This window comes from Schistocerca nitens, chromosome 5 (assembly GCF_023898315.1).
Source record: "Schistocerca nitens isolate TAMUIC-IGC-003100 chromosome 5, iqSchNite1.1, whole genome shotgun sequence".
NCBI classification, from domain to species: domain Eukaryota; kingdom Metazoa; phylum Arthropoda; class Insecta; order Orthoptera; family Acrididae; genus Schistocerca; species Schistocerca nitens.
Window position 1 is genome coordinate 848,734,092 of NC_064618.1, and position 24,970 is coordinate 848,759,061.

The 24,970-nt window shown below is 42.7% G+C and overlaps 1 protein-coding gene across 1 annotated transcript in view; it reads right to left on the reverse strand.

The window, feature by feature from the left end:
- The window catches only part of LOC126259316 (titin homolog), a 951,541-nt gene that overhangs the window by 379,489 nt on the left and 547,082 nt on the right, over nt 1-24,970 (reverse strand). Inside the window, exon 12 of the mRNA XM_049955994.1 lies at nt 3,792-3,914. Coding sequence (XP_049811951.1) covers nt 3,792-3,914 — 123 coding nt within the window. The remainder of the gene's footprint in view (nt 1-3,791; nt 3,915-24,970) is intronic.

Genomic DNA, 24,970 nt, shown 5'->3' on the forward strand with positions numbered 1-24,970 from the left:
TCACTAGTAAACGCTCTACCGACTTTAATTTATTGGCTTCCCCTCTCTTCTTGTAGCCCATCCTCTCTCTCTCTAAAAATGTCTACAATGACTGCGTCTCTCACGCTATAATATTCAACGTTAAGTTAAACCACAACATGTAATGTAACATTCACAATTATTCTTCAAAATTTCAAACAAGCCTGCATACGACGCAGCTCTTCTAATACAGACAGAGGTTTTCCTCCGAAGGAAACAGCTTCTCTTCTGTAACAAAGAAGACTCTACGACTAAAACAAACAAGTCTCTTTTACACAAAAGAAGAACACCTTGTAAAAGATTCAAGACACTTCTTATGATACAAACAAGGCTCCTCTTCTAGAGGAAGTAAGACTTCTCTCTTGAGACAACAAGGCTCCTCTTCTAAAACAAACCGATTTCCTCTCGGACAACAAATTAAGAAACTAAACTCCTTTTCTAATGGGAACATTACTACTTCTACTAGAACACACAAGGCACCTCTTCTGAAACAAACCTCCCTTCTTCTTCTACAAAAAGGATATTTCCCCTTCCACACTAGAACGGCGGAGTTTCTGACACTCCTAAAACGGTGGAAAGAGGTCATTTGGACCCCACACAAAATATATTTGACTTAAACAAGTACTTTTTTAGTGTTTGTTAATCCATACTTTATTCCTAGTAATCACAACAATTATTTACAATTATAAATAATAATTACTAATTTATTTGAACAACAATGTATGATACAAATTTATTGTTGTTACTGCTTACAAGTATCTTAACTATAGATTTTAATTTATTAACTATTCATACATTTAGTATATTTGGTCCATTTTACTCTCACATCTGTCTTACAAACAGCTCTGTATTACTTTTCAGTCAAGTCATTTGAAGCTGCTAGACGCACTTAGCACAGGTGATTTCTGCTTTACGCGCACATTTTCCGCACACGGCTTTGTGGCACTTTACACAGTTTTCGCTGGTCTTGTTGCCTTTGCAGAGGCTGATTTGGCACTTCCTCCTGTTTGTAGGTGATTTCAGTCCCATATCCTCTTCCTTTGCCTTATGTTTTTCTTCTTTCGTTCCCTTGAGTTCATTTGCAAGTTGAAGTACGAACTTCTTCCTTTCCATTTTCTTGTTCGTTGCTATGTTATAGATGACCCATGCATTTATTGCCGCCATGTCCAGTATGTTGTAGAAGACACGCATTGGCCGTCTCCTACACGCAACCTTCGCAGTATATTTACGGGTCATTTGATCAACCATGTCCACCTGTACTTGTCACAGTTTCAGGCTTTTTCTTTCCTTCCTTGCTTACTGCTACTTCAGCATGAACTCACAAGAATGACTTTTTATTCTTCTTCCTTGGTATACAGTCAAGGTGCAGTCTGTGTTGCCACTGTTGTGGAGTATTGTGGTGGAGTGTATTTCAGCATTCGGCTTCCTTACTTCATCGGGGATTTCACAGCAGATCTTGTTCATTGTACCAACTAATGAAGTTTTCTTTTCCTTTCTTTGAGTTTTTTAGCCAGTTGAAGAGTTGTAAAGAAGTTGTCTGTGACCACATTTCTTCCTTGATTTATAAATCGCTCCATGAGACGCAGAACGACGTACTCTCGAAGTGGTTGTTTCTCTCTATGCGTGTCCCCTTTGCCGAGGTATGGGAAAGCATTACATATATTCTTTGTCGTTACATCAACAGCCAACCAGAATTTCAGACCACAATTTGTCTGGTTTGTTGGACATGAACTGAGTACACCTGCACCTTACTTTGCTTGGTAACAGTTGCTCATCAATGATTTTCTCCAGGGCGGTAAGCGCAAATACTGTTTTCAGTGAACTTTCCCCAAATTTCAGATGCAAGAACGGATCTGTTGGCTGCCAGAAGTTCAGTCTGGGTTGATTTTTCATCAAAACGGAGAAATCTGAGAAGCTCCTGAAATATGTCCCTTGATAAAAGCAGGTACCCAAGAGTGCGACCAGGTATCATTTACAGACATAAAAAATGGTTCAAATGGCTCTGAGCACTATGGGACCTAACATCTGAGGTCATCAGTCCCCTAGAACTTAGAACTAATTAAACCTAACTAACCTAAGGACATCACACACATCCATACCCGAGTCAGGATTCGAACCTGCGACCGTAGCGGTCGCGCGGTTCCAGACTGAAGCGCCTTTAACCGCTCGGCCACTCCGGCCGGCTCACAGACATACCTTTTGTGCACAATACACCCCGAACATACATGTTGGCTATCAGTTTCTCCAGTTGCACAATGACAAAGTTCAGTAATTTTTTTTAGTACTTTCAGAGCATTTGGTTCCCTGTATTTCTTCATGAGACGTAGCATTGCTTCATCAAAAATAAGACGGAAGGCACTGATGACAGAGCTGTCTACTCGTTGGCAAGCATAAGCAGTGGGACCTCCTCTCTTCTTCAGCTGACTGCCTTTCAGAAGATGAATAACTTCGAATCTCCTACACGGTTCCATCCCATGCAATCATCTTTGTCGACGCTTCCAACTGTACCTGCCGTGTTGAAAGAGGTGATGATTGACGTATATCAGCATTTGAATCCTCTTCCACTAATCGCCCCTCATTCACAATGTTTTCATCTTCACTTGTGTCAGGTACATAATCAGTATCTTCATCAGTCAAGTCAATTTCCGATTCAATTTCCGATTTTTCTAAGAGATGTAACACTTCTTCATCAGAAAGTCCACGCTGACGACACACGTTCGTAAACGTGTTTCACGGACAAGGACTGCCTGAGTTACACAACATAAGCTGTGGTGGACTGGAATTTACACGTGCCAAGCTGCAACAATGAGAAGCAACTGCTTTCCGTTACTGCTCACTGTTGCCACTGCACTGTATTGTTGGACAATTTACTTATATTCAGAAGAGAAATTATAGTGGGGTCAAATTGACCCCTTCCGCTGTTCTAAGTATACTGAATGAAATGGCGAAGAAAATTAAAATATTTAGTAAGTACTAAAAGACCTTCAGAAAGAGGAGAAAAAATTAGAAAAAGTCCTGTAATTTCATTAACGAAGTAAATAAATTGGATATGACAACGAACGAAAAACGTATGACAGGGGTCATTTTAACCCCTTGCCGTTCTAGTGTTGAGAACTAACTCCTCTAAGGCAAACAAGACTTCTCTTCTGAAACAAACAAAACTTCTCTAGCAAGCAACAAAGGTTCTTTGTCGACAGCCAACATCTTCTCTTCTAAATCAAAGAGAGCACGGCACCTCTTCTAGGACAACCAAGATTTATCTTTTATAATAGCGAGCCTCCTCTTCTAAAACACCCGACTGAACTATCCGTGGACGATTCACGATGCGCCGTCACAGTGTTACTTTAGCCAGCGCCTCTTTTCCTACTTTCCAAACCTCACAGCGTACCTTACGGGACTAGCGCGCCTGGCTTAAGCACAGACTACGGAATTTTTTCCAGAATAAATTTTTACTTTTCAGCGGAGTGTGAGAGAAACTGAAACTTCCTGCCAGATTCCGGTGGGATGTTGTGAGTAGTGACTGGACAGCTCAGTCGGCAGTCTGGGATGCAGCCTTAATCCGCTAAGATGGTTCAAATCAGCTCCCACTCCGCTGCAGAGTGAAAGCTCATTCTGGACCTTATAAAGTAAATAACTAAGCTAGTTATTATGTAGAGTGATAAATTACTGAAAGAAATCCGTCCACTTGTTTGTTTCTCCGCTTTGGTGTTTTTCACGCCTTTTCCCAGCTCACGCCTTACACTGAACTTAGCGGCTAGAGGCGCTGTACCGACCTGCAGCTGGCGCAGGACCTCGGCGTGCGCCGCCCGCAGCTCCTCGGCCTCCCGCAGGTCGGCGCCCAGCTTGGTCAGGTCCGGCGCCGCCTCCAGCAGCTTCAGCTGCAGCCATTCTCCGCTCTGCAACACAAGAGGACGCACGTTGTCTTCAAGCTACAGCAACTTCTAAAAGTGGTGCCACTGTGCGAGCTAGCTGCGCGCGCTGCGTAACACGGGACACTGGAGGCCGGCTTTACACGGAGGTGACGAAAGTCATGGCATACCTCCTAATGTCGTGTCGTACCTCCTTTTGTTAGTTGGTTGGTTGCGTGTTCCATTCATCAATCGCACGGTACGGTAGCCGTTATGACGTGGAATGTGTCAAGTGCACAAGAAATTCACATACATTTCTGTTATTTACCCCTTTCCCTTTAAATGCAACAAAATGCGTATACTATATTTATAGATTTATTTATTCCTATTCAAGAACTCATCTATGGTATAGAAGGAGTTGTCAAGTAGATATGATTTCAATTCATTTTTGAAGCTATTACTGCTGTCTGTCAGACATTTTATTTCATCTGGTAATTTGTCGAAAATTTTTATAACAGCATATTTTACCCATTTCTGTGCCAGAGATGGGATGAGTAAAGGACAGTGTAACTCTTTCTTTTTTCTGGTATTATAATCATGAATGTCACAGTTGTTTTTAAACTGGTCCATGCTGTTGAGAACACATTTCATTAATGACTAAATGTACTGTGAGGCTGTTGTAAGAATTCTCAATCTTTGCCTACAAGATGTGCGACTATGAACCCCACACATTACTCTAACCACTTTCTTTTGAGCAGTGAATACTTTTTGTCTAAATGTTGAGTTACCCCAAAATATCATTCCGTATGACATCAGAGAGTGAAAGTATGCAAAGTATGTTAGCTTACTAATTTCTATATCCCCAAAATTGGCAATTATTCTGATTGCAAAAGTTGCTGAACCTAGTCGCTATAGAAGATCCAAATATGAATTCTTTTGCTGGATTTATAATTATGCGTGTATCATCAGCAAACAGTGTCAGTTCAGCTTCCTGTTTCAGATAGGAAAGGAGGTCGTTCACATATATCAAGAACAGAAGGGGACCCATGATTGAACCCTGTGGAACACCTAATGTAATTTCACCCCAGTTAAATGAAGTGGCAAACTTATTTACACTCGGCACAGTGCAGCATCTTGGCGCTACATTGGCTCAACACGTCTTTGGAAGTCCCCTGCAGAAATATTCATCCATACTGCCTCTACAGCGGTCCACAATTGCGGAGGTGTTGCCTGTGCACGATTGTGTGTAGGAACTGACCTCCGATCACATCTCATAAATACTCGATGAGATTCACGTAGGGTGATCTGGGTCGTCCTATCACTCGTCGGAATCGTCCAGAATGTTCTCCAAACCAATCGCGAACAATTGTGGCCCGGTGAAGTGGCATATTGTCATCCACAAAAATTCCACCGTTGTATGGGAACATGACATCCGCGAATGGCTGCAAAAGATCTGCAGGCAGCCGACCGTAACCATTTCCAGCCAATGATCGGTTCAGTTGGACCAGAGGACCCAGCCCATACCATGTAAACACAGTCATCACCACTATGGAGCCACCACCAGCTTGCACAGTGCATCCTTGACAACCTGGATTCATGGTTTCGGGGGGGGGGTCTGCGTCACACTGAAACAATACTATCAGCTACAGCAAACCTAAATCGGGAGTCATCTGACCAGGCCACGGTTTTCCAGTCGTCTAACGTCCAACCGATGTGGTCAGTTCAGCAGAGGCGCTGTAGGCGATGTCTTGCTCTTAGCAAAGGAACTCGCGTCGATCGTCTGCTGCCACAGCTCATTTATGCTGAATTCCGCCACACTATTCTAACAGGTACATTCGTCGTACGTCCGACATTGATTTCTGCTGTTATATCGCGCAGTGTTGCTTGTCTCTTAGCACTGACAGCTCTACGCAAACGGCGCTGCTCTTGGTCGTTAAGTGAAGGCCGTCGTCCACTGCATTGTCCGTGGTAAATATGGTATGTCCGTGGTAAATATGGTATTCTCGACATACTCTTGAAACTGTGGCTCTCGGAATAATGAACTCTCTTCCAAAATGTAATTTCCCATGCATCTAGCTACAACTACTATTCCGTTTTCAGAAATTCCGTTCGTGCGACCATAATCACGCTGAAAAACCCCACTTGTGGTGCATAAACGTCCTCATTGCCAGCACTGCTTCTCTCTGAAAGCTGTGTGGGCTGTTTCTCACGGCATTGCTGTGAACGCAGATTGTTTCAAAATTTCCTCCACTGCGCCCTCTATTCTTATCATACAGCATATTACATTCACGGGTCCACCACGTTTGTTTCTGTAAGAGATAAATTACAACAGTTATCTATGTCAGTCAGTTTTGTTTTCTCCCACGACGTGTTTTGAGTGTTTATACCGTTACCTTCAGGTGGATCAGTGGATTAATTCACATTTTTGTTTGTTGATTGTAGCCGGTTATCTACTTCGAGTTTCATTTTGCTGTAGATAAGACGGGACTTAAGTATTGGACGCGGAATCTTAGTTGGTGCTAGATGCTTCAGACATCCCATTTTGGAAATTGTTAGAGAGTTCAATATTCTGTTCTTTACATCCTTCCTACTTCGGCGTTGATGAGTCTTTTTGCTTCTGAAATAGCAAAAATTATTTACTACTTTCAGTGTCTCTACTAACTTCAGTGTCTCATTTCCTAATCTAATTTCGTCAGCACCGCCTGATTTAATTCGCCTATTTTTCATTAATGTTGATTTACTTTTATTGATATTTATCTTACCAGCTCATGTTTGCGCACACCGAGTTTCTGCTGCCTCTCTAGTCACCACGTCGTCTAAGGGACGGTAAACACTAATCTTCCTGAAGTTTGCTGGCAGATCAAAATTATCTGCGGAGCCAGAACTCAAACCTGGAACCATTACCTTTCGCGGGCAAGTGATCTACTAGCTGCACTATCCGAACACGATTCACAACCCGCCTTCACAGCTTCACTTCCGCCAGTACCTCATCTGCTACCTTCCAAACGTCACCAAAGCTCTCGCGCGTATTTTGTGGAATTAGCACTCCTCGAAGAAAGGACATTGGGGAGAGGCGCCTAAGCCGCAGCCTAGGAGACTGGAGATTGTTTCCAGAAGGAACGGTCGCTCTGCAACGGAGTGTGCGACGATTTGAAAATTCCCGGCAGATTAAAACTGTGTGCCGGATCGGTTCTCAAACCTGGGACCTTCCTGACAATTTCTGTGAAATTTGGAAGGTGGGAGGAGAGGTACTGGCGGAAGTGAAGCTGTGGCGGCGTGTCGTGAGCCGTGGTAGGGTAGCTCAGTCGCCAGGGTAGTCGTCCAGTCCACGGAAGGCAGGGGGTCCCAGGCCCGCGTGCTAGTCTGCCGCGAACTTTCAAATCAGCGCACACTCCGCTGCAGGGTGACCGTTCATTCGTAATGTTCCTCCTTTCCAACAGACGTTTGATATTTGTAGATTCATCGATTTGGAAAGACGGCCAGACACTTGCTCACGTTCCAGTTTATCTGCAGGCACGAAGTTTCTTACATTATTGATTCTTATAAATTTATAAATTATAGAGTGCAGCAATCAGTCATCCTATTAGATTTTAATATGCAAATACAGATTTCGGCTAGTAGCTAGCCATTCTCAACGCGCTATTTTTTATTCTCAATGGATGTAAGTCCCTGTTGTTCGGGCGTCAGTCACAGTTCTTTGAATACTAGTAGTATTCATGCATTGAGAATAAAAAACAGCGCATTAAGAATGGCTAACTACTAGCCGAAATCTGGATCTGCATAACAAAATCTAAAAAGGACGACTGATTGCTGCACTTCTTCATTTTATAAGTCACATACAGTCGCTGAGTGCACACAGTTTCCGAGTGGAAGGTAACCTGTTGATTATTGATTCTTTCCAGCTTTTGCTTCGGTAAGAGAGAGTACCAGAGGAGCAAAAGGGAAATGAGAGGCCCGCCCTTTGGCCGCATACTAGGAGCGGCTGTTATTGCTGAAACAACAGATTTTCAGTTACATCGGTTATTTTAAACGACAGTTTAACCTGAGTGTGAAAACTGCAGAAAATAATCGATTTCTAAAATAACCGATTTTGTTTTTTTTTCGTTCCCATTATTTCTCATAATAAACGTAGAAATCGGACAAAGACAGAAAAATATTTTATCTCTCAGTTTCAAAGTACACGGAATCAAAATACTAAATTAAATAGGCAAACAAAAAGAAAACTCAGTCCGCCCGCCGTTCGCTGCTCTTTCTCGAAAAGTGATAAGTGACTGAATACTAGAAAAGGAATCACCGGTATTCTCCTATTGATACCAGTTTTTTGAAACTACGCTCAAAAATCACATTGTAATTGGGGATCATACCAGTATTTGCGCACCAGGAATAGTCAATGCTAAAGGGTGAAAACTGAGGCTGAGCGACTGTATCTTTCGTGTTAATTTGTCTGTTTTTAAGGGCTACAAGCAGATAAAAGCATATTAAGTACACAGGAAACAGATAAGCAATTCTGTTATTATTTTCTTATTGTAAACTATGAATGAATTGTTAAGTTATAAGTTTTCTCCTTATATGATACCGCAAGTTTGTTGTGGCTCCTGCCGTTCTTAATCTTTTAAAGCAAAAGGAGTGCTGATACCGCAGCAACGACGACAGCTTGAATCTGTCATACAGACCTGGTGGAGAAAATCTTGCAATGTACACGCGTACCATCCAATAGGCCGCGCCACATAGTAACAGGTACATTATTGTCTCTGCAATGTTGTGCCAATCCTTATGCCATGTCTTTGTTGTTCGTTTTTGACGGCATTGTTATTAAAATAACGCTAATCGCTTTTCCCGTTTTCTATAATAGCGCAATATTTCAAAGTAATGGAAATTTTACGAATAAAAGTTACTCGTTTTTTAAAAAAGGCTTACTGAGAAACCAAATAATTCAGCACAGTATAACTTTACATATCCCTTACTATCAAAATGTTTGTAGATGTACAAGAACTAAATATCGTACGATGAACTAATTATTCTAGTTTATATAACCTCGCGAGAGTCGAAACATTATGTTAGCAGATAAATGTCACTTTTCTTGCTATGGCTGCTTCGTTGTCTAGGGTATCGGTTTCTGTTCATGCTTTCCAATTAATACGTCCAAGGTTTATTGTTCCAGTAAAAGTCGCTGGAATATTGTTGGCTGTTTACATCATCAGTATTTATTCACAAATTCTTGACACTTTCTACAACACCACTTGTTAAGTAAACGAATTGTACAACATTTCAACACAACACAAGAAACATGACTGTTATACTCAACAATCTCGACAACTTGAACTATTATGGCGCAATTGGCGCCTAAAATTTCGACAAGCATCACGTACATAGCTTCCAGATCCTTCTAGAAGAGGACGTAGTTCAAGTGAATTTCATTGTGATTGTCTTAATTGACATTAGTTTTGAGTTATAATTTACTTAATGTTTTCACGAAAAGTTATTCATAAAAAGATTTATGCGCCTAATAATTAATAATGAAGGTCGCAAATTCTGACAATATAAAAACTATCAGCTTCCTGTCTTTGTATAGTTGTCGACTGAATTATCGAAAATAAAATTAGCAGAATTAAAAATGAAAACAGAAATTTTGTTTCGATGAAAACTAAAGAACAATAATTAGTTTCTATGTGAGGTGGTTTTTGACACATTTAAGTTAACAATTACGATTATAATTTTCATGATTCAAGATCATTGTTGCTAAATAGAACGATATCAAAAATAGAATTATATTATCAGAAAAAGTGTGTTGGTGATCAAATATATACTAAATTATCTTCTTATGATGTTGTTGTTGTTGTTGTTGTGGTCTTCAGTCCTGAGACTGGTCTGATGCAGCTCTCCATGCTACTCTATCCTGTGCAAGCTTCTTCATTTCCCAGTACTTACTGCAACCTACATCCTTCTGAATCTGCTTAGTGTATTCATCTCTCGGTCTCCCTATACGATTTTTACCCTCCACGCTGCCCTCCAAAGCTAAATTTGTAATCCCTTGATGCCTCAGAACATGTCCTACCAACCGGTCCCTTCTTCTTGTCAAGTTGTGCCACAAACTTCTCTTCTCCCCAATCCTATTCAATACTTCCTCATTAGTTATGTGATCTACCCATCTAATCTTCAGCATTCTTCTGTAGCACCACATTTCGAATGCTTCTATTCTCTTCTTGTCCAAACTATTTATCGTCCGTGTTTTACTTCCATACATGGCTACACTCCATGCAAATACTTTCAGAAACGACTTCCTGACAATATATGACGGTAGTATCTGTTCCCGAAAGAACAGTTACCGTGGATGACACTTAAATCTATACTCGCTGTTAACAAATTTCTCTTCACCAGAAACGCTTTCCTTGCCATTGCCAGTCTACATTTTATATCCTCTCTACTTCGACCATCATCAGTTATTTTGCTCCCCAAATAGCAAAACTCCTTTACTACTTTAAGTGTGTCATTTCCTAATCTAATTCCCTCAGCATCACCCGACTTAATTCGACTACATTCCATTATCTTCGTTTTGCTTTTGTTGATGTTCATCTTATACCCTCATTTCAAGACACTGTCCATTCCGTTCAACTGCTCTTCCAAGTCCTTTGCTGTCTCTGATAGAATTACAATGTCATCAGTAAACCTGAAAGTTTTTATTTCTTCTCCAAGGATTTTAATACCTACTCCGAAATTTTCTCTTGTTTCCTTCTCTGCTTGCTCAATATACAGATTGAATAGCATCGGGGAGAGGCTACAACCCTGTCTCACTCCCTTCCCAACCACTGCTTCCTTTTCATGTCCCTCGACTATTATGACTGCCATCTGTTTTCTGTACAAATTGTAAATAGCCTTTCGCCTGTATTTTACCCCTGTCACCTTTAGAATTTGAAAGAGAGTAGTCCAGTCAACATTGTCAAATTCTTTCTCTAAGTCTACAAATGCTAGAAAAGTAGGTTTGCCTTTCCTTAATCTTTCTTCTAAGATGTATGTGAAATATACAATTTAAGTATAAAAATTAACTCGGGTCAGGCCGAAATTTATACGGTATCGAACAGTTCAATTGAAGTACAAGTTCTGAGGCGACAAGATTCAACTGCTGCTTTTGGTTAATAAATGTTTTGGTTCATTTTTTACCCGGTTATTAGCAAAAAATGATATACCTGTTATATCAGAGAGCTAACAAATACCGAAAAAAGCGGTTGCTCAGAGCTAACGTGCCGGTACCGTTTCTTCCCTGTCCCCGGCACACACGCCGGGCAGCGGCCGCGCGTGCCGCGGCGGTGTTCCGGTCCAGTGGCGTCGCTGCCGGCTGGTCCTGTTCTCCAGCGCCGCCGCCTCCTCCTCAACAGGCGGCGCGTGCGCTACGCCCTGCCGCTGCCCGCTACCCGCCTTCCAGTCCGGCCGCCTCGCCGCATTTTCCAGGAATCCTGCCGCTTTTTCCTTATCTTGCAAGCTGCGCAAGCCAGCGTACTTTATACTCTCCCCACCACACAATCGGTTTCCTGTCTCGTTACTCATGTTTTGTCGAGCAATGTCACGTCCGACGTTTTTCATCAGTGCAGCACGGGGCACTGCTATTCATTAGACCTCGTGACTAGCATATCGTATACAGCGCACCTTCGATATAATTATGTTGAATTCTCCGCGCTCGCTTTTTTTGCTAATCTGAGGTCGACTGCAAGCAGTTTATATGAGCTAAGTTTGCGACAGTTGGACCACTGGGTGAGAGGGCTCCATTGCCGTGTTTCACAAATGCGCCGATACTTGTGGTGCAGATGTGTTGCTGTTACCTTAGTTTCGCTTCTGAGGAAAAATCACATTCTCTGTTATTGTAAGCCCAAAAGTTATGAAACTAACTTGAAATGGCCACCGATTTCGCTGCCTACAGACAGAAGTCGATATGGTCCATCTCTCCCAGACAATCGGGAGAGATGGACTACTGTTATTTGGAAGAGATGGAGCACTTGTTTTAATGTGAGAGAGATGGAGCACCAATATTCAAGAAAGGTAGTAGGAGTAATCCACTAAATTACAGGCCCATATCGTTAACGTCGATTTGCAGCAGGATTTGAGAACATATATTGTGTTCGAACATTATGAATTACCTCGAAGGAAACGGTCTATTGACACACAGTCAACATGGGTTTAGAAAACATCGTTCCTGTGAAACACAACTTGCTCTTTATTCACATGAAGTGCTGAGTGGTATTGACAAGGGATTTCAGATCGATTCCGTATTTCTGGATTTCCGGAAGGTATTTGACACTGTACCACACAAGCGGCTCGTAGTGAAATTGCGTGCTTATGGAATATCGTCTCGGTTATGTGACTGGATTTGCGATTTCTTGTCAGAGAGGTCACAGTTCGTAGTAATTCATGGAAAGTCATCGAGTGAAACAGAAGTGGTTTCTGGCGTTCCCCAAAGTAGTGTTATAGGCCCTTTGCTGTTACTTATCTATATATACGATTTGGGAGATAATCTGAGCAGCCGTCTTCGGTTGTTTGCAGAAGACGCTGTCGTTTATCGACTAATAAAGTCATCAGAAGATCAAAACAAACTGCAAAACGATTTAGAAAAAATATTTGAATGGTACGAAAAGTGGCAGTTGTCCCTAAATAACGAAAACTGTGAGGTCATCCACATGAGTGCTAAAAGGAACTCGTTAAACTCATGTTACTAGATAAATCAGTCTGATCTAAAAGCCGTAAATTCAACTAGATACCTAGGTATTACAATTACGAACGACTTAAATTGGAAGGAACACACAGAAAATGTTGTGGGGAAGGCTAACCAAAGGCTGCGTTTTATTGGCAGGACACTTAGAAAATGTAACAGACCTAGTAAGTAGACTGCCTACACTACGCTTGTCCGTCCTCTTTTAGAATACTGCTCCACGGTGTGGGATCCTTACCAGATAGGACCAACGGAGTACATAGAAAAAGTTTAAAGAAGGACAGCACGTTTTGTATTATCGCGAAATATGGGAGAGAGTGTCACACAAATGATACAGGATTTGGGATGGACATCATTACAATGGCTCTGAGCACTATGGGACTTAACTTCTAAGGTCATCAGTCCCCTAGAACTTAGAACTACTTAAACCTAACTAACCTAAGGACATCACACACATCCATGCCCGAGGCAGGATTCGAACCTGCGACCGTAGACATCATAACAAAGAAAGGTGTTTTTCGTTCCGACGGAATCCTCTCACGAAATTCCAATCACCAACTTTCTCCTCCGAATGCGAAAATATTTTGTTAACACCAACCTACATAGGGAGGAACGATCAATCACCGCAATAAAATAACGGAAATCAGAGCTCGTACGGAAAGACATAGGTGTTTATTCTTTCCGCGCGCTATACGAGATTGTAACAATAGAGAATTGTGAAGGTGGTTCGATGAACCCTCTGCCAGGCACTTCAATGTGATTTTCGGAGTATCCATGGAGATGTAGATATTAAATTTAGGTTCAAGGCATGTGGAATAATCCCACTGAAGACTGCCGTAGATACGTCTGTGTTAACAAATCGAAGAGCAGAATCTCGCACACAGGCCAATCAACCAATTGAAAAGCTCGTCCAGTGACCCGGTAATCTCAAGCACATCAGAAGAGCAAAGCTGTGGCCACAACTCAGATTCCTCAACTTCACATTCCACTCCTATTAAACCTGAAACTTCCAAGATTATCAATTCAAACCTAAGCCAACACACGCAAAACGTTTGGAAGATATGTCACACGCTCCATCTATTCATAAAAGCATGAATTTTAAGAGGAAGACTACAACTGTATCCGAGTGCCTAACCTCTGCTGAAGTACTGAAACTCTAAATTAAAGAGGGGTAACAAAAGAAACCAAAAAGAAAAAGGCTGATAAATATAAAAAATGGTTCAAATGGCTCTGAGCACTAGAGAGGACTTAACATCTGAGGTCATCAGTCCCCTAGACTTAGAACTACTTAAACCTAACTAAGGACATCACACACATCCATGCCCGAGGCAGATTCGAACCTGCGACCGTAGCAGCAGCGCAGTTCCGGGCTGTAGCGCCTAGAACCGCTCGGCCACAACGGCAGGCTCATAAAGATCACCAAAGGATACCAATGGACAGAAAACGGACTTAAGAAGCTATAAAAAGTGGAGTAACTAGCTCACCGTGTTCATCAGATGCAGACATTGTAGAAGGTTACTAAAATGGAGGGATGATGATGAATCTGCTGGGTGGTTTGAAATCTATTACGAAAGTAACAAAAATGACCGTTGGATTCATTGTGTTTCCTATTCACGGTGACCACACGAATGTTGTTCAACATTTGGTAATAAGTGTAATTGCTGTGGTAAGAGACAAGTACACTAATACTTGAACAAAACCAAAACTCATTACAAAAGCCAGTGTTAAATCAAGATTCATAATGAACCGGTAATATTGTTTCGGACTAAAACGTTTAATAGTATAATTCTCTATTCATTACAACATCTTCCACATAAAAATATGTAATTTCAATTGACTCTTTTCCTTATCTGTAGGCATTTTCACATGGTCCATCTTCTCCAGTACACTAATCCATCTCGCCCGTACACCTACGCGTGAGATGGACCGCTCAAGTACATTTTCATTTTATCATATATCTTTTATTTTAAGTGCCAATTCCTCAGAAATATATTGTGGTTAAAACTGTATGATACGCTATACGAACATGCTGCCAGAAATAGAAAAGGTTGAAAAATACACTAATTTTACGCTGAAGGAAAGGATTGGTCCAACTCTCTCTACCCAATGTGTAAGGGAATGTTCCAACAACAAGGCTCTTTGTTCGTTGTAACTTAAATTTTCTCGCAATAAGAGTTCCTTCTGCTGTAACATAACAGACGCTCTCGCTCACAGAGGAAAATTACCTCAAATTATGTGCCTCTTTCTACATAATTCTTTTTTCTTATATTTACTTTACCAGTTTTCGCCGTGTGATTTAAGCTTTCCCAGTCGGCTCCCCTTTCATAAATTATCAGCAGCGTTATTAAGTGCGAGAACCAGCTCTTATTCGCAGTGACAAAATAACTTTCTGGGACATATCTTCCATGAAATCCTGACATACAAAAGTGCGTACGTATGAATGTACGTTCCACATCTCCTCCTAAACCACTGAACCGATTTCAACCAAATTTGGTACACATACGAGGGCCGTTCAGAAAGTAACCTCCGGTTGATTTAAAAAAATACACCAAGTTAAATAAAAATATTTTAATATATACATCTTACAACTACATCTTTGCACTATTTTTCTACATAGTCTCCATAGCGATTGAGGCACTTATCGTATCTCTTCACAAGCTTTGAAATTCCTTCTGCATAAAAATCACCCGCTTGTGCCTGGAGCCAGCCTGTGACCGCATCTTTGAGCACTTCGTCGTAATCAAACCGCTGTGACCCGAGCCATTTCTTCAAATGCATGAAGAGGTGATAATCACTTGGCGCCAGGTCTGGGCTGTAAGGTGGATGGTTGATAACGTCCCACTTGAAGGACTCAAGAAGGGCCGTTGTTCTGCGAGCAGAGTGAGGACGGGCGTTATCGTGCAAAAAAACGATACCGGAAGTCAGCATACCACGGCGTTTGTTCTGTATAGCTCGTCGTAACTTTTTTATTGTTTCACAGTACACGTCTTGATTAATGGTCGTACCACGTTCCATGAATTCAACCAACAACACCCCTTTGGCATCCCAAAACACCGTTGCCATCAGTTTTCTGGCAGAAAAATCTTGCGAGGCTTTTCTTGGTTTGGTAGGCGAATTTGAATGTGCCCACATCTTTGATTGTTCTTTTGTCTCGGGGTTCACGTACTTAATCCAGGTTTCGTCACCGGTCACGATTCTGTTTAACAATGGTTCTCCTTCGTCCTCATAACGTGACAGAAAGTCTAATGCAGAGGCCATTCTTTGAGTTTTGTGGTGGTCGGTAAGAATTTTGGGCACCCATCGTGCACAGAACTTACGGTAACCCAATCTTGCTGTCACTATCTCGTACAAGAGAGTCTTAGAAATCTGTGGAAAACCAGTAGACAACTCCGACATTGAGAAACGTCGATTTTCACGAACTTTTGCATCAACTGTCTGAACGAGTTCGTCAGTCACCAATGATCGTCTACCACTCCTCTCTTCATCATGAACGTTTTCTCGTCCACTTTTAAATAAACGTACCCATTCACGGACAACTCCTTCACTCATAACTCTTGGTCCGTACACGGCACAAAGCTCACGATGAATAGCTGCTGCAGAATATCCTTTGGCTGTAAAAAACCTTATGACAGCACGCACTTCACATTTGGCGGGGTTTTCTATTGCAGCACACATTTCAAACTGCCACAAAAACTAAACTAGCGCAGGTACGACGTTCACTCGACCACGGCTTGATGCCGACTGACCTGTTGAGTGCGTGAACGCACAGATGGCGTCGCTACTCCCCCCACAACCCGCACTGTGACGAATCGGAGGTTACTTTCTGAACCGCCCTCGTATAACTTGCTGTCTGAAATGAATCGCTTTGGGGTAAGAACCACCTACCTATCAGACGGGTGGGGTTGAGAAGGAAGTGTAGCCCAGAACGCGCGGATACCCATACTTTCATCACCCATTAACTGAGACTGAGAACATTAGAAACTTGCAACAAACTTTTCACATATTTTTAAATCTTCATGAAACTTTTTCTCGCCGATGACCCCCACAAAATGATGAAAGGAAGAAAGTTCATCGCTTCTACATTATCGCTTTTCAAGCAGTAAAACTTCCGCATGAAGCATGTCGTTTTAATTTATCACTTCTTCACTATTAACTGTATTCGCGACACATATTGCACACAGCATTCACATATACCACTGAATGTACCAGAAAAAATATACCATCGCTCGACACACTGTTCAGGAGATATGGGATCATGAACACTAGAGGCGTCAAAACCAGCCGCACCAAACATGACGTTTTATTTTATTCTGTCTTTCCTATTAACTCTATTCTCAACATATTTCGTGTACAGCACATAGTTCAGGAAACGTGACTTCATAAATACTGACCTGCGTGAAATTGAAACTGCAGCACGAAAGTGGCTAGAGATTAGGGTGACCAGATGCAATTGTTTAGAAAGGAGGACAAAATAAGAAAAAAGAGGGCACATCAAACGGGTCAACTGCATATGTGGATACCACCCGTCAGTTTTGGACAAGTCACGTGACTGCCGGGGATTACCGGAAAAACTAGTAGTTAATTTTTACTGATGGTCAGGTGGTGGTTAACTGAGCAATATAAAAAAAATTAAAAACACTGATTGTGGTGATAGTGTGGCGTCAATTGTTTTGTTATGTCCACAACACGGAATTGTTTACAAAGCGAAAACGTAAGACCATTCACCTCCCTTCATTCGATTCACCGCTACCAACATCTACAATTCAAGCAGAAGCTGGCGACATGTAAACTGCACTTTAACCTTCCGAATACAAATAAATTGAATGACTACGAAACAATTAAATAAAGCCACGACACTTAATCTGTCGAGTTATTTCTTACCTTCATTGGCTACTGAGACGTACGTTCCAGCCCCACATATCTTACATTCCGCTTCAAATTCATTTCTCCCTTTCTTAAAGCCGGATATTTGCAGCAAATGACATCAGAAAATGTACACTTTCGTTTAGGCAATGCCAAATATTTTACGTAACTCACTCGGTTAAAAATTACACTCACAAATCACACGTGCACTACAGGAAGCCAAACCAATACAAATCGAAGATACGAAACGAAAATTTTAAATAATTGATATTTGCACTCGCTCATACGTAGATGAACGATAACAACGACGATCCTCGTGCCACCTACTAACACCGCCTTCGTGCGTGTTTATCACGAAGGCTGCGCCAATAGTTAAAGTATTTAAGAAAAGAGCAATAGAACGGGACGAATTGTAAATTTAACTGTGTTAAGCTCAACTTTGCTTAAAAGCCGGACACTGTAAAAATCCGCCCGGACCCCGGACAAAGAGCTAAAAAGGAGGACATGTCCGGATTAATCCGGACGTCTGGTCATCCTACTAGAGATGCAGGTGTAATATGTGGACAAATACGTGCCTAGTGTGTTAAATATATCTGACATGTGCATACGTAGGCAAAGCCAAGGGTGAAAAGCTCATCGTAAGCCCCTCGAACGATTTCAAACGAATCTGGTACACACATTTGTTACATTCTGAAAAGAAATTCTGTTGGGGTAAAAGCCAGAAGCCTCGTATAGGGGTGTGCGTGATAAAGTGGAGAGAGAAGGGGGAGGAGGAGATGGCGAGGGGAGGGGGGAAATGGACAGACAGAGGGAGAGCAGAAGATGGACAGAAAAAGGGGAGAAGCATGTGGAAAGAGGGAGGGGTGAGGAGGAGATGAGCAGAGGAATGAAAAGAAGAAAAGAGATGAACAGGGAGAGCAGCGAGGTGAAGATGGAATTAGAGCAGGCAGGGGCAAGCGGACAGAGAGAGAGGAAAACAGGAGACGAACTAATAGAAGATTGGAACAAATAAATGCTCGGGCAACGCCAGGTAGTCAGCTAGTAATTGCATAAAGTCTGATATGAGCATTGCTCAACCTACTTTTCCATACAGTACTTAATTTAAAATGCATGCTCAAGAAATTAAGGTATCATAGTCGGTGAACGTCGAAATACCTCAATGCAGACGATTTGTTTCAAAGTTCACATTTCTGTAGTGATTTTCGACTTTTTCAGCCCTTTTATCCATGGGACAACGCTGTTCAGGAAATATATTACAAAAAGCCAATAGGGTCTAGATTTATAAGCCAAAATTTAAACGTGTAGACCTCAACACGAGGCAGTCGTAAACTAGTCATGAAATCGAACACAGGTGTTATCAACATAATACTCCACTAGCCACGATGCTACGAGTCCTGTTGATCGCCCATCCAATCATCAAAGGGCGCACGATAGTAAAACTCGTCCCATACTTTTGCGAGCATGTCTGGAGCTAATGCACTCAATCCCGCTGCAATGCGGGGTCGCAGCTCACCCAGGCTCTTGGAAGTCGAGACATGTAGGCGGGGGCTTTCGCTAAACTCACCCCCCTCCCCCGCTACGCCACGAAAAAAATCTCATACCATGAGATGGATCAGGCGACCTTGGAGGCAAATAGTGCAACGCCAGGCCCGTACGCCCCCTTCGGTCGATTCGTCGCTGAAACAGTTCTTTGTGAAGAAATGCTTTTACATTGACAAGGAATTTCAAACGGATTTCGTACTACTGGATTTCCGGAAGGCTTTTGACACTGTACCACACAAGCGGCTTGTAGTGAAATTGCGTGCTTCCGTCCTCTTTTAGAATACTGCTACACGGTGTGAGATCCTTACCAGATACCATTGACGGAGTATATCGACAAAGTTCAAAGAAGGACAGCATGTTTTGTATTATCGCGAAATAGGGCAGATAGTGTCACTGTAATGATACAGGATTTAGGATGGACACTATTAAAACAAAGGCGTTTTTCGTTGCGGAGGAAACTTCTCACGAAATTCCAACCACCAACTTTCTCCTCCGAATGCGAAAATGTGTTATTGACGCTGATCTAGAGAGCGAGAAACGATCACCATGATAAAATAAGGGAAATTAGAGTTCACACGGAAAGATATAGATGTTCGTTCTTTCCGCGCGCTATATGAGATTGTAATAATAGAGAATTGTGAAGGTGGTTCGATGAACCCTCTGCCAGGCACTTAAATGTGATTTGCACAGAATCCAGGTAGAGGTAGATGCTGTACAGGCGTACTCCGCCTTGTTGTAAAAGGATATTTTAGGCATGTGCTCGCTGTTGTGGAAAGACACATAGCTAAGTACATCATTCCTGTAACCACCCTTTTGAGATTTTCTAGTTCTTTTTACTCGTCGCTTACAAGGATTTTCCATGGACCATCGAAGTCCCTTTGCTTTTACCAATGTTGTAATTAAGACTGTGTTAATAAAAAATTGGGAGATGTTAAGATGGTGGTTTTAATGCTTCAGATGCTCTACATAGTTTCCCGAGCACTGAGTCGAAACAAGGCCCCGGGAGCAGACAACATTCCATTAGAACTACTGACGGCCTTGGGAGAGCCCGTCCTGACAAAACTCTACCATCTGGTGAGCAAAATGTATGAGACAGGCGAAATACACTCAAACTTCAAGAAGAACACAACAATTCCAATCCCAAAGAAAGCAGGTGTTGACAGATGTGAAAATTACCGAACTATTAGTTTAATAAGTCACAGCCGCAAAATACTAACGCGAATTCTTTACAGACAAATGGAAAAACTGGTGGAAGCCGACCTCGGGGAAGATCAGTTTGGATTCCGTAGAAATGTTGGAACACGTGCGGCAATACTGACCTTACGACTTATCGTAGCAGAAAGATTAAGGAAAGGCAAACCTACGTTTCTAGCATTTGTAGACTTAGAGAAAGCTTTTGACAATGTTGACTGGAATACTCTCTTTCAAATTCTGAAGGTGGCAGGGGTAAAATACAGAGAGCGAAAGGCTATTTACAATTTGTACAGAAACCAGATGGCAGTTGTACGAGTGGAGGGGCATGAAAGGGAGGCAGTGGTTGGGAAGGGAGTGAGACAGGGTTGTAGCCTCTCCCCGATGTTATTCAATCTGTATACTGAGCAAGCAGTAAAGGAAACAAAAGAAAAATTCGAAGTAGGTATTAAAATCCATGGAGAAGAAATAAAAACTTTTAGGTTCGCCGATGACATTGTAATTCTATCAGAGACAGCAAAGGACTTGGAAGAGCAGTTGAACGGAATGGACAGTGTCTTGAAAGGAGGATATAAGATGAACATCAACAAAAGCAAAACGAGGATAATGGAATGTGGTCGAATTAAGTCGGGTGATGCTAAGGGAATTAGATTAGGAAATGACACACTTAAAGTAGTAAAGGAGTTTTTCTATTTGGGGAGCAAAATAACTGATGATGGTCGAAGTAGAGAAGATATAAAATGTAGACTGGCAATGGCAAGGAAAGCGTTTCTGAAGAAGGGAAATTTGTTAACATCGAGTATAGATTTAAGTGTCAGGAAGTCGTTTCTGAAAGTATTTGTATGGAGTGTAGCCATGTATGGAAGTGAAACATGGACGATAAATAGTTTGGGCAAGAAGAGAATAGAAGCTTTCGAAATGTGGTGCTACAGAAGAATGCTGAAGATTAGATGGGTAGATCACATAACTAATGAGGAGGTATTGAATAGAATTGGGGAGAAGAGGAGTTTGTGGCACAACTTGACAAGAAGAAGGGACCGGTTGGTAGGACATGTTCTGAGGCATCAAGCGATCCAAAATTTAGTATTGGAGGGAAGTGTGGAGGGTAAAAATCGTAGAGGGAGACCAAGAGATGAATACACTAAACAGATTCAGAAGGATGTAGGTTGCAGTAGTTACTGGGAGATGAAGAAGCTTGCACAGGATAGAGTAGCATGGAGAGCTGCATCAAACCAGTCTCAGGACTGAAGACCACAACAACAACAACAACAACAACATAGTTTCACCCCACTTGAGCACATCGAGTTGAACGTTCATATAACCAGGTGAAACTGTCGCAAAAGTCCTTGTTTGGGATGTTGTTCAGCTCGTGCATCGACGTTCGCATCTTCTTTGGTCTTGCAGGACGATGTGAGTGTTAGCCGCGACATTCTTTATTTTTTTTTCGGAAAAGAATTCTGCGCGTCTTTCATATCAATGAAGTCTCTTCAGGAATCCATCCGTCGTTGCTTTTGTTCGGAAGTCAAGATAGGCGGGAGAAGCCTTCCACAAGCTTCCTTCTTCTTCAAAAGATTCTGAAGAATTTTTGCAACATTACAATTTGTGACACGACGACGTAGGCACACTACGGCCGCAAGTGCAGTACTTAACACTGCCTAGCAGAATGCATGTCTGTTGTTCACAGTAGTTGTTACTTCAAGCTGCCATCGAAATTACTGCGCTGACGTCGCTTATAAGCCAGTAATACAACCCTCCTCGAAACTTTTTTGAACGTCGGTGTAGTCTTGTGAAATAGGATTAATCGTTGTGGAACAACCTATTCTTGAATGTAAGTAGCGAATAACACACATGTTGCCTTGTTTGTTTTTCGGCCTCTGTTGTCGTATACAGCTGGAAACATTAAACAGATGTTCGTTCCGCTGCCACTTCTGCGTTGCACCTCATCAGCAGGGTCGAGTCCTGCAGTTATAATGTCAAGAACTCGCTTTTCTGCTTTAACTTTATTTTTAACCTCACCACAACAAAGGGAAGTGCAGTGCAGAACTGAGAGGATAATGCCGTCAACCCAATGGCGGTGGCAGCGCTGGCCGGTGTAAAGCTACGCCCGCTTGTATTCCCGCCGCGCGCTGGGAATACAGCCCGTTAACGTGCGTACACGCCGTGTATACGCGCCTCCGTGCGTGCGACACGCATGCCTGAGCGGCTGCTTTGCATACGTGACGGCTGGGTTCCGCGGGTCACGGAGAAAGCGCCTCAGAGGACGCACGGCGGACGAGGCAGCTTCTCCACTGCTGGATGGCGTACAACCGGGCACTACTGGGACGGGGAAAGGCACAGCCAGGGCGTAATCACACAGCCAATAGCACACATTCTTTTGTACGAGGGTAATCCCAAAAGTAAGGCCTGCTATTTTTTTATAAGCACATAGAACTTTTTATTTCTACAATGGTTTACATCAGATTACAGATTGAACATTTAGCTATTTTCCGACATAGTCACCATTTCTGTCCATGCATTTTTGTACCCTGTGGCAGTTTTTGTATGCCCATGTCGTACCATCTGGCCGCCATGCTGTTCAGAAAGTTATGAACCTCTTCTTTCACCTCGTCGTCGGAGCTGAATCGCTTTCCGGCCAAATGTTCTTTTAACCTAGGGAACAGGTGTTAGTCAGTGGACGCCACGCAGGCCTATAGGGTGGTTGGGTGATTATGTTCCACTGGAACTGTTGCAGGAGAGCAACGGCTTGCCGAGCGATGTGTGGTCGAGCGTTGTCATGGAGAATGTATACGCCCTTGCTCAACATTCCTCTTCTCTGAATTGCCGTTTGAGTTTTTCAGAGTCTCACAGTAGCTGTCAGCGTTAATTGTAATCCCAGTGGACATAAAGTCGCGAACAATACCCCTTTCCGATCCCAAAAAACGGTTGTCATGACATTACCGGCAGACTGTGTTGGTTTGAATTTCCGCAGCTTTGGCGAAGAAGGATGCCGCCACTGGCGTGATTGTTGCTTGGTCTCAGGTGTAAAGTGGTATGTCCAGGTTTCGTCACCCGTGACAACTGAGTCCAGAATGTTGTCCTGTTCGGCTGCAAGGCGGTGAAGAAATGCGCGGGAAGCATCAACTCGTTGCCGCATGTGGTCCTCACTCAGTTTGCGTGGCATCCGCCTTGCGCACACCTTCCGGTAGTTCAATGTTTCCGCTAAAATTCTGTGAGCGGTGCTTCGGGAAACCTCAGGAACCAACGTGCAGAGATCATCCAGGGTGATCCGCCGATCTTCACGCATGCTTTGCTCAACCTTCAACACTGTTTCCTCAGAAATTGACGGTCTCCCGCTCCTTTGTTCGTCGTGAATTAAGGTCCGACCAGCTGCAAACTCTCTACACCACTTACGAACATTTTCGACATCCATGCACGACTCACCATCCACTTCCGTGAATTGGCGATGGATTTCAATCGGCGCTGTGCCCTTTGTGTTCAAAAACCGAATAACTGCGCGCAATTCGCAATTGGCGGTAACATCCAACTGGAGCTCCATTCTCAACGGCTACCAAGCCATGATTGAGCGCCGGCCGAAGTGGCCGTGCGGTTAAAGGCGCTGCAGTCTGGAACCGCAAGACCGCTACGGTCGCAGGTTCGAATCCTGCCTCGGGCATGGATGTTTGTGATGTCCTTAGGTTAGTTAGGTTTAACTAGTTCTAAGTTCTAGGGGACTAATGACCTCAGCAGTTGAGTCCCATAGTACTCAGAGCCATTTGAACCATTTGAACCATGATTGAGCGCGGCGTGCGCATGTTTACACACAGCGCGTGAAGCACTCATCTTGACAGTGTGACCAACTGCCAGACAGAGTTCTATACTTATAAAAAAATAGGAGACCTTACCTTTGGGATTACCCTCGTATGAAGTACTACTGCGCCAGAGGCAGTGTGCGGGCAATTCGCAGATTCCATAGCGCGGTGTACTGACGACGGTTGCTCTGGGCCCCGACATACTGAGCATTGAAACCTCCGGGTAGATTAAAACTGTGTGCCGGACCGGGACACGAGGTAGGCAAGAGAATTTCTCTAAGTCTGTCAGGTAAGCGAGGAGATTCTGGCGAAAGTAAAGTTTTAGTGTGGGTCGTGAGTAATTCTCGCATCTCTACACAATAAAACGATTACTATGGTGAGAGAAAGGTACTCTCATCACGAGAACTACCATAAATATGATAAAAGTCGACGAAGTTTTGCAACTAGATTGGAAATTTTTCCGTGGCGCTAAACACAGTATCATTGCCTGTGCTGTCGAACACTTGGACACTTTTTTCTCGACGAACCCTTAACATAGACAAATGTAATGTATTGCGAATACATAGAAAGAAGGATCCTTTATTGTATGATTATATGATAGCGGAACAAACACTGGTAGCAGTTACTTCTGTAAAGTATCTGGGAGTAAGCGTACGGAACGATTTGAAGTGGAATGATCATATAAAATTAATTGTTGGTAAGGCGGGTGCCAGGTTGAGATTCATTGGGATAGTTCTCAGAAAATGTAGTCCATCAACAAAGGAGGTGGCTTACAAAACACTCGTTCGACCTATACTTGAGTATTGCTCATCAGTGTGGGATCCGTACCTGGTCAGGTTGACAGTGGAGATAGAGAAAATCCAAAGAAGAGCGGCGCGTTTCGTGACAGGGTTATCTGGTAAGCGTGATAGCGTTACGGACTGTTCAGGTTTCGAGAGGGTGCGTTTCTGGATGAGGTATCGAACATATTGCTTTCCCCTACTTATACCTCCCGAGGAGATCACGAATGTAAAATTAGAGAG